Source organism: Delphinapterus leucas, chromosome 15, assembly GCF_059928025.1.
Source record: "Delphinapterus leucas isolate spDelLeu-1000000601 "Yukka" chromosome 15, BTC_Dleu_Yukka2, whole genome shotgun sequence".
In the NCBI taxonomy this organism is placed as follows: Eukaryota; Metazoa; Chordata; class Mammalia; order Artiodactyla; family Monodontidae; genus Delphinapterus; species Delphinapterus leucas.
In genome coordinates this window covers 59,649,037-59,663,762 of record NC_143143.1, presented here as the reverse complement: position 1 = coordinate 59,663,762, position 14,726 = coordinate 59,649,037, and the positions used below count along the sequence as shown (strand labels likewise).

At 46.7% G+C, this 14,726-nt stretch overlaps 1 protein-coding gene across 1 annotated transcript in view; it reads left to right on the top strand.

Annotated features, from left to right (window-relative positions):
* The window catches only part of TGM6 (transglutaminase 6), a 38,130-nt gene that overhangs the window by 1,355 nt on the left and 22,049 nt on the right, over positions 1-14,726 (top strand). The window contains 5 exon segments of the mRNA XM_022592737.3: positions 1,284-1,415; positions 2,909-3,086; positions 3,610-3,772; positions 7,402-7,505; positions 7,584-7,824. Coding sequence (XP_022448445.3) covers positions 1,284-1,415; positions 2,909-3,086; positions 3,610-3,772; positions 7,402-7,505; positions 7,584-7,824 — 818 coding nt within the window.

Below are 14,726 nucleotides of genomic sequence, written 5' to 3'. Positions count from 1 at the left end.
GCTTAGATCAGGGGCTCTCAATCTTGAGTGTGCACCAGAAGGCCACCGAGGGCTCGTTAAAACACACAGGTGGCTGGGCCCCAATTCCCCAAGTTGTTGATTCACTAGGTCTGAGGTGGGGCCTGAGAGTCTGTATTTCTAGCAAGTTACCAGGTGCTGCTGCCGTCGCTGGCCTGGAACCACATTTTGAGAGCCCCTGACTTAGATAAGTAGCTACAATACAAGGTGAGATGTTGTGGGAGGGGGTGGAGGCGGTTGGAAAGGTAGAGATGGGAGCAGAGGGAGTTCAGAAGGTCATGAAAGGAAACTCCACTTCAGGGATTGCAGAAGGCTTCATGATATTGGGGTGGAGCCCCCAAAGTCGGGCAGGATCTGGACAGGCAGAGGGAAGAGCAGACAGAGCAGTGGAGGAGGGGAGCCAGAGAGCAGTGGAGGTTCTGTAGAGGAGCTGTCTGCCCGGGCTCCAGGCAAGTCGAGGGCCTTGACTGTCAGACTGAGGAGCTGGGGGTTGAAAGCATCTGGGGCTCAGGGGCTGGGCAGGGATGATATACCAGAGAGTTTAAGGTCCATCTAAGGGTAACCCCATCTCAGCATCCACTTCGTTTTTTTTGTTTGTTTTTTGTGTGTGTGTGTGTGTTGTATGCAGGCCTCTCACTGCTGTGGCCTCTCCCGCTGCGGAGCACAGGCTCCGGATGAGCAGGCTCAGTGGCCATGGCTCACAGGCCCAGCCACTCCGCGGCATGTGGGATCTTCCCGGACCAGGGCACGAACCCGTGTCCCCTGCATCGGCAGGTGGACTGTCAATCACTGCACCACCAGGTAAGCCCAGCATCCACTTCTTATTGCCACATAGGAAAGTGAGCCCAGGGTTCCCAGACCTTCCCAATTTTCAAAGACCAGAAATCTTAATTTGTATGTGAAAATCCCCCAGTTTTTAAATGTTGTCAACTAAGTCATTTGGAAATATTATGTAAACCAGTGGGATCAATGTGGCTCCAGAGTCCCAGTTTATCATGAACTTTACTGTGGTTCGTGGGGAGCCATGGGCCTACTGAACAGGGGAGGGAGGTGATTAAGGCTGAGCTTCTGGTTCCCAGTGACTCTTTGAAAGAGGGTTTTTGAGACTTGGGTGTGCTCTGTTGTGTCCCTGGAGGGGGTGGACGGGTGGGCAGTGGGGTAGGCAAACTCCCTGCACAATACAGTGACTGACTAGGGAAGGGTTGTGAGAGGGTCTGAAGTGTAGGTGTGGCTCTGGCCTCTAAGAACAGCCTCTCTGGGGACAGTTTGAGGAGGACATCCTGAACATCTGCTTCTGCATCCTGGACCGAAGCCCTAGTCACCAAGATGACCCAGCCACCACCAAAGCGTCCCACCGCTACAACCCCATCCACGTCACTGGAGCCATCAGCGCCATGGTAAGGAGCCCAGCTATCCCTGCATGCACACTCCCTCGTGGGTCCCCGGGCCAACTCCAGGGCCACACCCTAAGATTTTTCCCATCACCTCTTGTTTTAATTCTCTATTGCTGCATAACAAATCACCCCAAAACTCAGTGGTATAAAACAGCCATTTACTATGTTGACAAATTTGCAAATCAGGGACTTGGTCAGGGCAACGTGAGGACAGAACACCTCTGTTCCAAGCTGCTTCAGCTGGGTGTGTCTGAATGGCTGCAGATGTCTGGGATGGTTTGACGGGACCATATATCTAGGGCATTTGTTCCAACAGTCAATGTTTCCTTGGTTCTCTTCCATGCTGTGTCTGCTGGAACTGGAATGCCCAGGTGGCTTGCTCACTGTCATGTCTGGCCCCTGGGCTGGGATGGTTGGAAGAGCTGGGTCTGGCCAGTCATCGCTCTGTGTCTCCATGCAGCCTTTCCACATGGCTAGGTTGGGCTTCCTCAAAGCATGGCAGTCTCAGGGTAATCAGATAAGGCAGCTGGCTTCTCCCCAAGCAATTATTCTAAAATTAAGTGGAAGCTGCCAGTCTCATAAAGCCTGGGCCTGGAAACAGGCACAACATCACTTCCACCATGGTCATTAATCAAAGCAGTCACAGGCCAACCCAGATTCAGGGAGAGGGTACACAGAACCACCTCGCTGTGAGAGGATTACCATCTTTAATCTATTACATGCCAGTGCTTCCTCCTCAGAAGGTAGCCAGAGGGCCTACTAGCTCTCTCTATAGCAAGTAGGTGTTAAGATCAGTGGGTGGGTAACTGTGATTCCAAAAATGGGCAAAGCTGTTTTTCTCATATTTGGTACTCTCAAATCCTCAAGACTTCAGAGACATGCTGGAGCACAGAGAATCAAAAGCAGTGACCAGTCCCGAACAGTAGAGTGGTACAACCCTGTAGGATAGCGGTACAGGCTCCCAAGTCAAAGTCCTGAACTCCTGAACCCCTTTTGCTAACTTGCTGTGCGATTTGAGCAAGTGCCCTAACCTCTATGAATCTCAGTTTCCTCATCTGAAAAAAAAAGGAAATAGTAGAACCTACATCATAGACTAATATAGACTAATATAGATTAATATAGATTAATATAATGTGTGCTAAGCCCTTAGAATAGTGTCTGGCACACGGTAAACTTTTAATGAATGTTAAGCATCTCTATAACTAACATTACCACCAACAGTCCCAAAAAACAGATTACTTAAAACAGGAAATGCTCTAAAACTGAATATGATTTTCAGCAATAGAGCATCCCAACGGAAGGTAACTGAAAATGATAAATGGTACCAAAAAGTAGGTATTTTAAAACAGCAGATGGCCCCAATTTTCAGACAATTTAAAAACAATGGGTGGCCCCAAATAAATGGGTGGCCCAAAGTTGGAGATGATTTTACGATGGCAATGTTCCTGAAGAGGGAAGCCCTGCCTGGTGGTGGACTTTTGGCCTCCTCTGCCCAGGTGAACAGCAACAATGACCAGGGCGTGATACAAGGCTAGTGGCAGGGCAAGTACGGTGGCGGCACCAGCCCACTGCACTGGCGTGGCAGCGTGGCCATTCTGCACAAGTCGTTCAAGGGCAGGTTCAAGCCAGTCAGATACGGCCAGTGCTGGGTCTTTGCTGGGGTCATGTGTACAGGTACCCTGGGAAAGAAGTTCCCCAACCCCTAGTCAGCTCAGTTTGCATTTGTTTCCATATATTTGCATAGGCATTCCTCCCCCAACAAAAAAATCTTTCTTTATTAGTGATGGGGAAATAGAAGTCTGGGTAATGAAGAGAGAAACCAGATCCCTCATTTATGTGACTTTTGGTCTTTTATTTTACAGGAGTCCCACCTCTCAAGCCCACTGAGTGCCCTTGAGTGAGTCTTGTGGTCCTGGGTCCTCAGTCCCTACAGGCTATTATGGCTATTATAGGGTTATTATATGGCTTCCAAGGTCCTGCCAGCTTCAGAGCCCATCTATTCAAATGGGGGTGGTGGTGGTGACTCTAGAAGTCCCCTGAGAGAATGTACAGGAGATGGAGGTGTTTCTCAGAGTGGAGATGAGAGTCGGCCCTGGCAAAGATAGGGAGGGGGCTGTGGCCAGACCTGAGGCAGGCGGTCTGCTAGGGGAGGCCACACCACTCCTCCCTGAGTCTGGGATCCCGGCCTGTCCTGGAGTCTTGCAAGCATCCTGCTCTTCACTCCTTGGGTGCTTGGGGATTTCAACATGGGTTGTGTCCAAATTTAACTTGGCACATGACACGGGCAGGAACCTGAGTGTGGACAAGTACATGGACTCCTTCGGGTGGACACTGGAGGACTTGATGGAGGACAGCATGTGGTGGGTCCTCAGCTGCTGGCTCCCAGGGGCGCCCTGAGGCCCTCCCAGATGGAGCTCAGCTCCACTGAGTCTGAGCCAGTTCTGGAAGGGGTGACAGGTGCCCAGCAGAGGGGGTGGTCCCTGGCAGGGTGACTCCTCTTCTGAGATACAGGGGTCTTTGGACACATGACTCAGAAGCCAAGAGGTGGGGTCAGGATTTGACAGCCTTGTACCCCTGGCTCTCCGCTCTGCAGGGCTATGAGCCCTCCCCTAGACACCTGTGACTTGCAGGTGGGGCCAAGTCCCGCCCCTGCAGAGTCACCTCTGTATCCCACTCCTGCTGTCTGTCAGCTGCCTGTGCACTGAGCTGTGTCTCAGGTGGGAAACAAGCTCCTTTCTCAGCTCAAGCAAAACTCTTTGCACAAAGCTTTACAAAATGCATTTTGATTTGATTTTTTAAAGTAGGAGATACATTCATGTGCTTTAACATTCAAAAGGTACAGAATGGGCTACAGTGTAAGTCTCCCTCTCTCCATTGCCAGCCTCCCCCTCCTCCTTCTGGACACAACACCAGAGAGAAGCCCTGCAGCTACAGGGGCACACATATGCACAATCCCCACACACCCCCACTTCCCCTCACTTAATATCAGCAGCATAATGTAAACTGTTCATTTTGCTCTACATGAAACAATTCCATATTGGTACATACAAGGTTTCCTTTCTTCTTTTTTCTAAATTAATTAATTAATTATTTATTTATTTTATTTTTGGCTGCGTTGGGTCTTCGTTGCTGCGCGCAGGCTTTCTCTAGTTGCGGCGAGCAGGGGCTACTCCGTTGCGGTGCGCGGGCTTCTCATTGAGGTGGCTTCTCTTTTTGCAGAGCACGGGCTGTAGACGCGCGGGCTTCAGTAGTTGTGGCGCACGGGCTCAGTAGTTGTGGCTCGCGGGCTTAGCTGCTCCGCGGCGTATGGGATCTTCCTCCACCAGGGCTCGAACCTGTGTCCCCTGCATTGGCAGGTGGATTCTTAATCAATGCATCACCAGGGAAGTCCCCTTATTTTTTATAGTGTTTAAAAAGTAGTAACACCGTGCCCAGTGAGCACCTCGCCTATGCCAGACCCAGTTGTGCTGCACATGCAGGCTGACCTCATTTTATTACTCTTCTTTTTATTGTGTTTCACAGACATTGCATTTTTTTCTTTCTTTTTTTTTTTTTTTTTGCGGTACACGGGCCTCTCACTGTTGTGCCCTCTCCCGTTGCGGAGCACAGGCTCCAGACGCGCAGGCTCAGCGGCCATGGCTCACGGGCCCAGCCGTTCCACGGCACGTGAGATCCTCCCAGACCGGGGCACAAACCCGCGTCCCCTGCATCGGCAGGCGGACTCTCAACCACTGCGCCACCAGGGAAGCCCCAGACATTGCATTTTTTCACAAATTGAAGGTTTGTGGCAATCTTGTGGCAAGCAAGTCTATTGGCATCATTTTTCCAACAGCTTCATTAAAGTATGTACATTGTTTTATTAGACGTAATGCTATTGCACACTTAATAGATTACAGCATACTGTAAGCATAACTTTTATATGCACTGGGAAACCAAAAAAGTTTGTGTGACTTGCTTTATTGCTGTATCCACATTTTATCCACATGTAGTGGTCTGGAACCTAATCCACAGTATCTCCAAGGTGTACCTGTGCACTAATTCATTCCTCCAAACAACCTTGTAAGCAAGCTTATTGTTATCTCTATTTTGCAGATGAGGAAACCAAGGCACAGGGAGGTTAAGTAACTTGTCTAAGGCTCCACAGCTAGTGAGTGGACGAGAAGTTACAAACCTGTCGTGCCTTTCAATTGTACAGCAAAACCATTGTTTATCTAACCACCTCACATGGCTGGACCAAATATTTGCCTTTACAAACAAGGCTTTTGGAAAACCAAAAAGAGGAGAAGGAAAGGGGAGAAGAGAGGCAGAGAGATGGTCTGAGGCTGGACACCAGCTTGGGAGGAAGGAGTCCTGGGCACATTCCCCTGGGCGTGGCTGAAGGACATTTTTAAGAAGAGGGCTGCTGAGGCTGGCTGTGTTTCCTTCTGTACTATGTGCTCTTCACTATTCCCCTGCTCTTTAGAAAGTCGGCTTTTCTTGGCAACTTGCACATGTATAAGTAGACATTCGGACAAGGTTATTCATGGAAGCCTTGTGGATACAGGAGCTCCAAAAAAAATTGCATTCTTTCTTTATGCAGAACAGACAGACCCTTCTTTTTGTTTTGGGGATCTCTGTTGCCATACAGGTTATCCATGTTCTCCCTTTCACCCCCAAATGCTTTTCACAATGTTTTCCCAAAGAAGAGTTTGGAGGCCAGAGTAAAGACACCAACCCAGGCCAAGAAGCATTTCTCTCTGCTGCTTCCTTACTGTGTGACCTTGTGCAAATGATGTCACTTTTCCTAATCTCATATTCTCATCTTTAACATAAGAGACTTAAAGCCTAAACGAAGGCCTACAGAACTCTGCATAATATGAAACCTACCTACCCCCGTGCTTGCCGTAGCCCAGAGATATACTTTCTGTTCCTTGAACACACTAAGTTTTCTCTTGTCTCAAGAGCCTTTGCACATGCTGTTCCTTCTGTCTGAAACACTGTTCCCTTCACTCTTCCTATGGCTAATTCTTTCCACTTTAAGTCTCATGTTAGATGTCATTTACCTAGAGTAGGTCTCCAGCAGTTATTCCCTAACTCAAGCTCCTCTCTTTCTTCACAGCATTTATTATTACTTTATTGTTTTATTTATTTGTTTATTTATTGTTACTTTATTGTTTTATTTATCTGCTTACTTACTTTTGCCTGTCTCCCTATCTGTCTCCTTTGTTAGAATGTAAGCTGCACGAGAACAAGGATCTTCCGTCTTATTTGCTGTTGTACTTCTGGACCTTGAACAACAGGTTCTAGATATATAGATATAGATATATAGATATAGATATACACACGTATATTTATACATACAGGCAGGCTTCGGAGATAGTGCCAGTTCAGTTCCAGACCACTTCAATAAAGCAATTTTCACAGTAAAGTGAGTCACATGAATTTTTTAATCCAAAAGAGCATATAAAAGTTATGTTTACATTATACTATAGTCTATTAAGTGTGCTATAGCATTATGTCTAAAAAACAATCTACACACCTTAATTTTTAAATACTTCATTGCTAAATGCTAACTATCATTTGAGCCTTCAGCATGTTGTACTAGTAACATCAAAGATCACTCATCACAGATCACTATAACAAATACAATAATAATGAAAACATTTGAAATATTGCAAGAGTTACCAAAATGTGACACAGAGAGACATGAAGTGAGCAAGTGCTATTGGGAAAACAGGGCAGATAGACTTACTTAAGGAAGGGTTGCCATAAACTCTCAATTTGTAAAAAACGCAATATCTATAAAGTGCAATAAGTGAAGTGCAATTTAAAAAGGTCTGCCTGTACGTATATGAATGCTAGGTGCTCTATCATTACAGTTCATGAATGGTTCAAAAAATTCAGCCACAGAGCAGGGCCCAGGGCCTAGCTGGCAACAGGAACTTTCCCTCTTCGAGGGCTCCTCTCTGCTCACTGGAGGCCACCCTGCCCCATCCTCTCTCTGTGGCAGGAATTTCCATGTCTGGAATGAGAGCTGGTTTGTCCGGCAGGACCTGGGCCCCGCTTACAATGGTTGGCAGGTTCTGGATGCCACCCCCAGGGAGGAGAGTGAAAGTACAGGCTTAGGGGGGCAGGTCCTAGACCCCCGCTTTTCCTCCCCTGGAGCTACTCACGCCCACCCCTCCTGCACAGGTGTGTTCCGGTGCAGCCCGGCCTCGGTCACCGCCTTCCACAAGCGTGATGCGCACTTGGCCCACGACAGTCCTTCTGTGTTTGTGGAGGTCAACGTGGACTACATCACCTGGCTCTGGAATGAGGATGAAGCCGGGAGCGTGTGTCCTCAGACACTAAGTACTAAGAAGATCAGGAGGTGCCTCAGGACCAAGGCAGTGGGCAGCGACTCCTGCGTGGACATCACCAGCCTCTACAAGTATCTGGAAGTTAAGGGCGTCTAGTGGCCTCCATCAGCCTCCCCAGTGACCCGGCTGCTGCAGAGGGACAACACGGGCCGCCCCGGGGCCAGGCCCTTTCCCATGTGATATGGTGGTGATAGCCTCCTTCAGTACTGTCTCTGAGATTGAGCCAAGTGCTTTTAGCTTATATTAACAGCTTCCTCTGTTTGCAAGTATATTTCCCACATCTAACAATATCAATAGCTACATTTCCTTTAACATATATGTTCCAGGTACTGTATCAGGTATGCTCACATGTGATAACAATAATTACTAATAATAGTGATGTTAGTAGCAGGTATTATTTATTGAACACCTAGGATACACAGCAATAGGCCCCATGCAAAATAATAATAATATAGCAGCTCCTGCTTATCATCTGCCAAGGCCTAAGCCATGATCACTAAGTAATGGTCACTGGTTTACTGAAGAGCCTGTACTTGTTGGGGGTACAAAAACAAAACATGTATTTTTTCTGGTCACTGCCTCTAGCTATAAAAAGTCACCCTTTTCCCCTCCCCCTAAATAACAGGTCCCTTAGCAGTGCTGTGATCTGATCACACACTTTCAGCTGCTCCTGCTTGTTAAAGGAATGTTATTTGGGTAATCAAGACTTCAAGTTCAAACTTGAATCAGAGCTAGCCTCCTCCCGTCCTCTGAGCACGAACTGGAGCGGTGACCCCAGAAGTTTGCTGTAATCGAGGGGCACCAGCCCTGGCTTCCTCCAGCCCCTGCAGTTTACCCTCTAGGGTGGTGGTTTGCAATGCACTGGAGTCACCTGGGTCACAGATTGAACAACAATTACTTTTTGCTCAGGATTCTGTGGGTCAGCTATGTGGGCTGTGCTCAGCTGCAATGGTTCGCACGTGGTGTCTGCTGGGATCTCAAATTTATCTGGGGCCTCAGATGGGACTGCTGGGCTGGCTACTGGAGCCTCTCATGCTCCAGTCGCTAGCCCCGGCTTGTCCACATGGCAGCAATGTGCTCAGCAGGTCAGAATGAAAGCTGCAAGGTCTCTCAAGGCCTCACTCAGAACTTACTATGTCATCTTTGCCACATTCTGTTGGTCAAGCAACAAACACCACCCCAGACTGAAGGGGCAGGAAGTACACTCTGCATCTTAATAGGAAGAGTTGCAAAGAAAGTATTATGGCCATTTTAATCTACCACAGCAGCCCTGACTGCACCCTAAGTGAATTGCAGTCTCTAGAGGGTGTGGCCCAGCCATCAGGACTTATGAAAGCTCCCCAGGCAATTCCAACGTGCAGCCAATGTTGAGAACACCGGTCTAAGTCTTCTGGTGTGTTAGGCCAAGAAGGAGGAGGACAGAAGAGTGGAAATGCCTTTGACTTCAGGGAGCGAGGATTCAGTGCCCTAAGGCAGGCGGGTGCTGCTACCCTAGTTACTCCGTAGCTCAGGGAGGACAGGTGGTGGCTCCGTTACAGCCTGCTGCCTTGGGACTCACTCCTGTGCTGTCCCCAGGCACTGCTGATTTCTTGAGACATTGCCCTCTCTTGCAGTGGAGCCCCTCCCACCCCACTGGCAGTCACACAGCTTCCCTCTGATGCATGGAAGTTTTTGTCCCCAGATTCTGGAGGGGGTTTGCAAGGCTGTGGCCCCCACACTCATCTAGATGCCGTGACCACCTCCAAAGCTGGTGGGGAGAGTTCTTGATGGGCTGTTACCCACCTGCCATCTCCCTTCAGTTCTGTCCTCTGTGCTCAGGGAACACATGGCTCAATAAGCAGACCTCCCACAAGGATGAAATGCCAGCTTCCCCTTCCTGTAGGCACTCTGCCAGTCTTTACCGGTCAGCTCCTTCCTGCAGGCACCCCTAAACTTTAACATTGATTCTTTTAAACACCCCCCAAAACACACACACACACACACACACACACACACACTCCCCCAGTTCCTTCTCTAGGAACATGGCCCTTGATGTTGATGACCTTCTCTTCTTCACTGTCTCAGGGTGGGCAGTGAGGGGTGGTAGGTGGTAAGGTCTCTTCCAAACTACAACTTCTCTCATAAGTCCTTCAGGTTGATGCCTGGTCCCATCTGCTGGGAGTTTCTAAAACTTAGAATACGGGGTCTTTGGGGTCTCTTATCCTAAGCTTTAGCCATGGCCACATGAGAAATCAACATCCTGTTACAAGGTGCCAATAACAGTAGTCACCACTGCTGAGTCCCACTGTGGGCTGGCCATGTTCACATGTTATTTAATTCTATTATTTAACAAGTGCTTACAAAGCAGTTCCCACAAGCTTGTAAGGTAGACGCTGGTATAACATTTATTTGATAGAGGAAAAAGCAGAGGTGCACAGAGGGAAGTAGATTCAGTGAAGGGACACAGCCAGTGAGTAGCGAGTCTGGCTCCGGAGCCCATGCTATTCCTTTACGCGTGGCTGCGCTATCTAATTATAATATTATCTACTGTTGATTGCCCACTGTGGGGCAAGTGATTTTACATCTAGGTTAATAATAATAATAGCATCTAAATATTGTTAAGCATGGTGATAAGCAATGTCTGCACATTATTTCATTTAATATTCATAAAAACCCCGTCTTACATAAGCAAGTTGAAGCATAGGAAGGTTAAGTAACTTCCCCAGGTTTCCAAAACCTAGAAGAGCTGGAATGCTAACCAGAGCCTCTGTGTAATCTCAGAGCCTCTGCCTCTCCACTCTGCTAGACTGCTCCTCTCTTCCATGAGTGCCCACAATGTGCCATGTATCGCGCCAGGTTCTTTTATGTGCTCAAGAAATAAAGCACCCCTAAGTGTCAGGCATGATTTAGAGGCAGGGGAGAAAGAGAAGTGCCCAGAGGATTCACCATCTGGTGAGCGGACAGCATCAGGACGGTACAGGGTGATCAGCTGTACTGTGTTGGGGAGGCCAGAAGGCTGAGGAAGCCCAGAGGACAGATTGATAACCAGCCAGGGCGGAGAGGGCAAGAAGAACATCCATGGGAAGGGATCCTGAAGGGAGTAGATTTAGCCAGGAGATGAAGGGTTGGGAAGGCATTCCAGGAGAGGACCCTATGCATCTTGATTCCAGGTTCACTGTAAGCAGTGCTGTTCATCCAAGCCATGGGCATCCCATTCTGTGGATGAAATGCCAGGGCCTGTCTGCTTGCTCCATCCACTGAAGGAGGACACATGATAGAGCAGATTCAGAGTCCTTGGGGACAATGTGCTTTGCCCCTACCACTGAGTCAGCCTGGATGCTGAGCAAAGAGGAACCAGCCTTCCAAGCAAAGGAAACTGTGTACAAAAAACGCACTGGCCGTCCTCAGATTCAGGTGGGCTTTCTGCAACAGGCTTCAGAGTAGAGTGGAGGAAGGCAGCTTCCCCCACTAACCTTCAGGCAGAGGCACTAAACACAGAGGCAAGATCTTAGTCAGAGGCTGGTGCCAGGGGTTTGCAGGGGAGCCAGGTTGGCAGTTCAGCCATCTGCCTCTGGCCCTGCCTGTTAGCTTCTTAGGGCTTCCATAACAAATTACCACAAATGTAGCAGCTTAAACCATCAGAAAGTTATTCTCTCATAGTTCTAGAGGCCAGAAATTCAAAATCAAGGTTTAGCAGGGCCATACTCCCTCCAAAGGCTCTAGGGGAGAATCTTTCCTTGATTCTTCCAGCTGATGATGGCCCCTGCATTCTTTGGCTTGTGGCTGCATCACTCCAATTTCTGCCTCCACATGGCCTTCTTTCCTCCTATGTGTCTCAAATCTCCATTTCCTTTCTCTTACAATGACATCAATCATTGACTTTAGGTCCCACCGTAAATCCAGGGTGATCTTATCCCAGGATACTTAATTAATCTGCAAAGGCCCTATTTCCAAATAAGGTTATATTTTCACAGGTACCAGGGGTTAGGACTTGGACATACCATTTAGGGGGACACTATTCTGCCCACTACAGCCTGTGAGCGGGGAAGACCATGCACCTGTTGATCAGGGCCTGGCCAGCCAGCACATCCAGTGGCTGTGGGGCTGGAGCTCAGAGGCTGATCCACAGAGACCCAGTGACCAGACCCCAGGGAACTACCCTTCCACCCTCTCTCTCCCTCTCTGTTACTCTGCTGTCTGTCTCTTTCTACACTTTTCTGCTGTGCCCTTCCTTCTTGCATTTAGCGGGTCCCCCAAGTGTCAGGTAGGAGAGTGGACAAGATGAACAGGAAAGCAGACAGTCCCAGCACAGCGTGTTGCTGTCCGCCTGCCAAAGTACAAAATGGCCAAGGGAACAGCATGGGGGAAGGCACAGCTTGTTCAGGCAATAGCAAGTGTGAAAGGGTCATTGGAGGCTCCTTTATACCTAAAGGACTTTGCACAGGATGCTTTCTCTGCCTGGGAAGGTCCTGCTGACTTCACCCCAAGTCTGCCTGACCAGGGGTCTCAGGACCCTACTGGCTTCCTTCTAAGTACATATCACAATCTGATATTTGCTTGAATCTTTATTCTTTCCCCACCAACTAGACTGTGAGTTCTGGTATGGCTGGAAACCTGACTATTTTGTCTTCTGCTGTATCTCCAGCTCCTGTTTCAGCATCTACCACATAGTGATGCTCAGTATGGATTTGTATGAGTGAATGAATGCAGGCTGATAGCACATAATGGGCTTTGAATGCCTAAGGACTTTGATCCATATGTCGGAAGACCTTGCTTTATTGATTGTAAGACTGGCTTATGTTATGAGATACATGAGACACATTTTCACATTTCTCTGTATTGATATATATTTATTGAACATCTGCTGTGTGCCAGGTACCCAGAGAACAAAACATGTATGACCCTTGCCTTAAAGGGGCTAACATTCTAGTGGGGCAGTTGGAAGTTAAGAAAAAGTAAAATAAATAGTATCTCAGATGGTGATAAGTATTCTGGGGGAAAATAAAGCAGAGAAGGATTTTAGGAACAGATTGGGAGGAAGTGAACATTTGTCATTAAAATCAGGTGATCACTAACATATATCTATAGAAGGCCCACCCAGTAGCAGCAGAATACACATTCCTGGCAAGTCCAAATAGAACATAATCCAGAATTGACCATATGCTCATCCATAAAACAAACCTCAGAAATTTTAAAGGATTGAAATCATACAAAGTATATTCTCTGATCACAATGGAATAAGATTAGAAATCAAAATCAGAAAGGAATTTGGGGAATGCACAAATATGTGGAAATGAAGCAATACATACACCTAAATAATCAGTGGGTCAAAGAAGAAATCACAAGTGAAATTAGAAAATATTTTGAGATGAAAGTAAATGAAAACACAACATGCCAAAATTTATGAGGCGAGATAAAGCAGTACCTAGAGGGAACTTTATAGCTGTAAATACCTATATTAATGAAGAGCGATCTCAAGTAAATAACCTAACCTTCCACCTTAAGAAACTAGAAAAAGTAGAAACTAGAAAAAGTAGAGCAAATAAAACCCAAAGAAAGCAGAAAGAGGAAATAAGAAAGATTAGAGGAGAAATAAATAAAAAACAATGAAGAAAATCAATAAAACCAAAAGTTGATTTTTTTTAAAGATTAACAAAACTGACAAATCTTTAGCTAGACAGAGAGAAGACTCATATTACTAAGGTCAGAGAGGACATCACTACCAAACTTACAAAAAAATTATAAGGGGTGTGGTAAAAAAATAACTAATTGGTCTTTGTCCCCAGTTCCTGGACATGGCTCCTAAAAACCCTTGAAATCTCTGGAGTGATAAGAGTGTCTTTTGTATGGAAATGAGATGACAGGTGGCTGGGGGTCCCCAGGTAGCTCAGGATGGGGCTGGTTGCCAAAAAGGCCAAAACCATGCTTAGAAGATTAGAACTTTACACTTCAACTGAACCTCTGGGGATGGGAAAGGGACAGGAGATTGAGTTAAATGCTAATGGCCAATAATTTACTCAATCATGCCTATATAATTAAACTGTCATAAAACCCCCTAAACACAGGGTGCAGAGAGCTACCAGGTTGGTGAACACATCCAGGAACTAAGAGGGTTACCCTCCCAAAAAGGGCATGGAAGCTCCATGCTACCTCCCCCCTCCTTCTACCTTGCTCTATGTTTCTTCTGTTTATCTCTTCTATTTGCCTATTCCTAAGTTATATCCTTTAATATAAATTGGTAATAGTAACTAAACTGTTTTTCTGTTCTGTGAACTGCTCTAGCAAATTACTGAACCTGGGGCCATCAGAGTCATGGTAACCCCCAATTTGTAACCAAGTCAAACAGAAGAGTAGGTAACTTGGGCACCCAATACTTGTGACTGGTGTCTAAATTGCGGGCAGTCTTGGACTGAGCCTTTAAATCTGTGGAGTCTGACACTAACTGCAGGTAGTTAGAGTCTGGATTGAATTCAAATGCAGGACAGCCAGGTGGTGACCAGAGAGTTGGAGAGTTGGTTTGTGTGGAAAACTCCCACACATTTTGTGTCAGAAGAGTTGTGAATAAAACAGTTCATTAGGAGGCAGAATGAACAACTATTTACCAACATATTAGATAACTTTAGATAAAATGGACAAATTCCTCTAAGAATTACCAAAACTGCCTCAGGAAGAATTAGAAAATCTGAAGAGATTTATAATAAGTAAAGAGATTGGAGTAGTAATTTAAAACTTCCCACAAAGAAAAGACCAGGCCCATATGATGTCACTGGTGAATTCTACCAAACATTAAAAGAAGAATTAATACCAATTCTTCACAAACTCCTCCCAAAAAACTAGGAGGGAACATTTCCCAATTCTTTCTATGAGGTTAGTATTATCCTGATAGCAAAACCAGATAATGACATCACAAGAAAAGAAAACTAGAGATCAATATCCCTTATGAACATAGAAGCAAAAATTGTCAACAAAAATACTAGCAAAGTGAATCCAACAACAC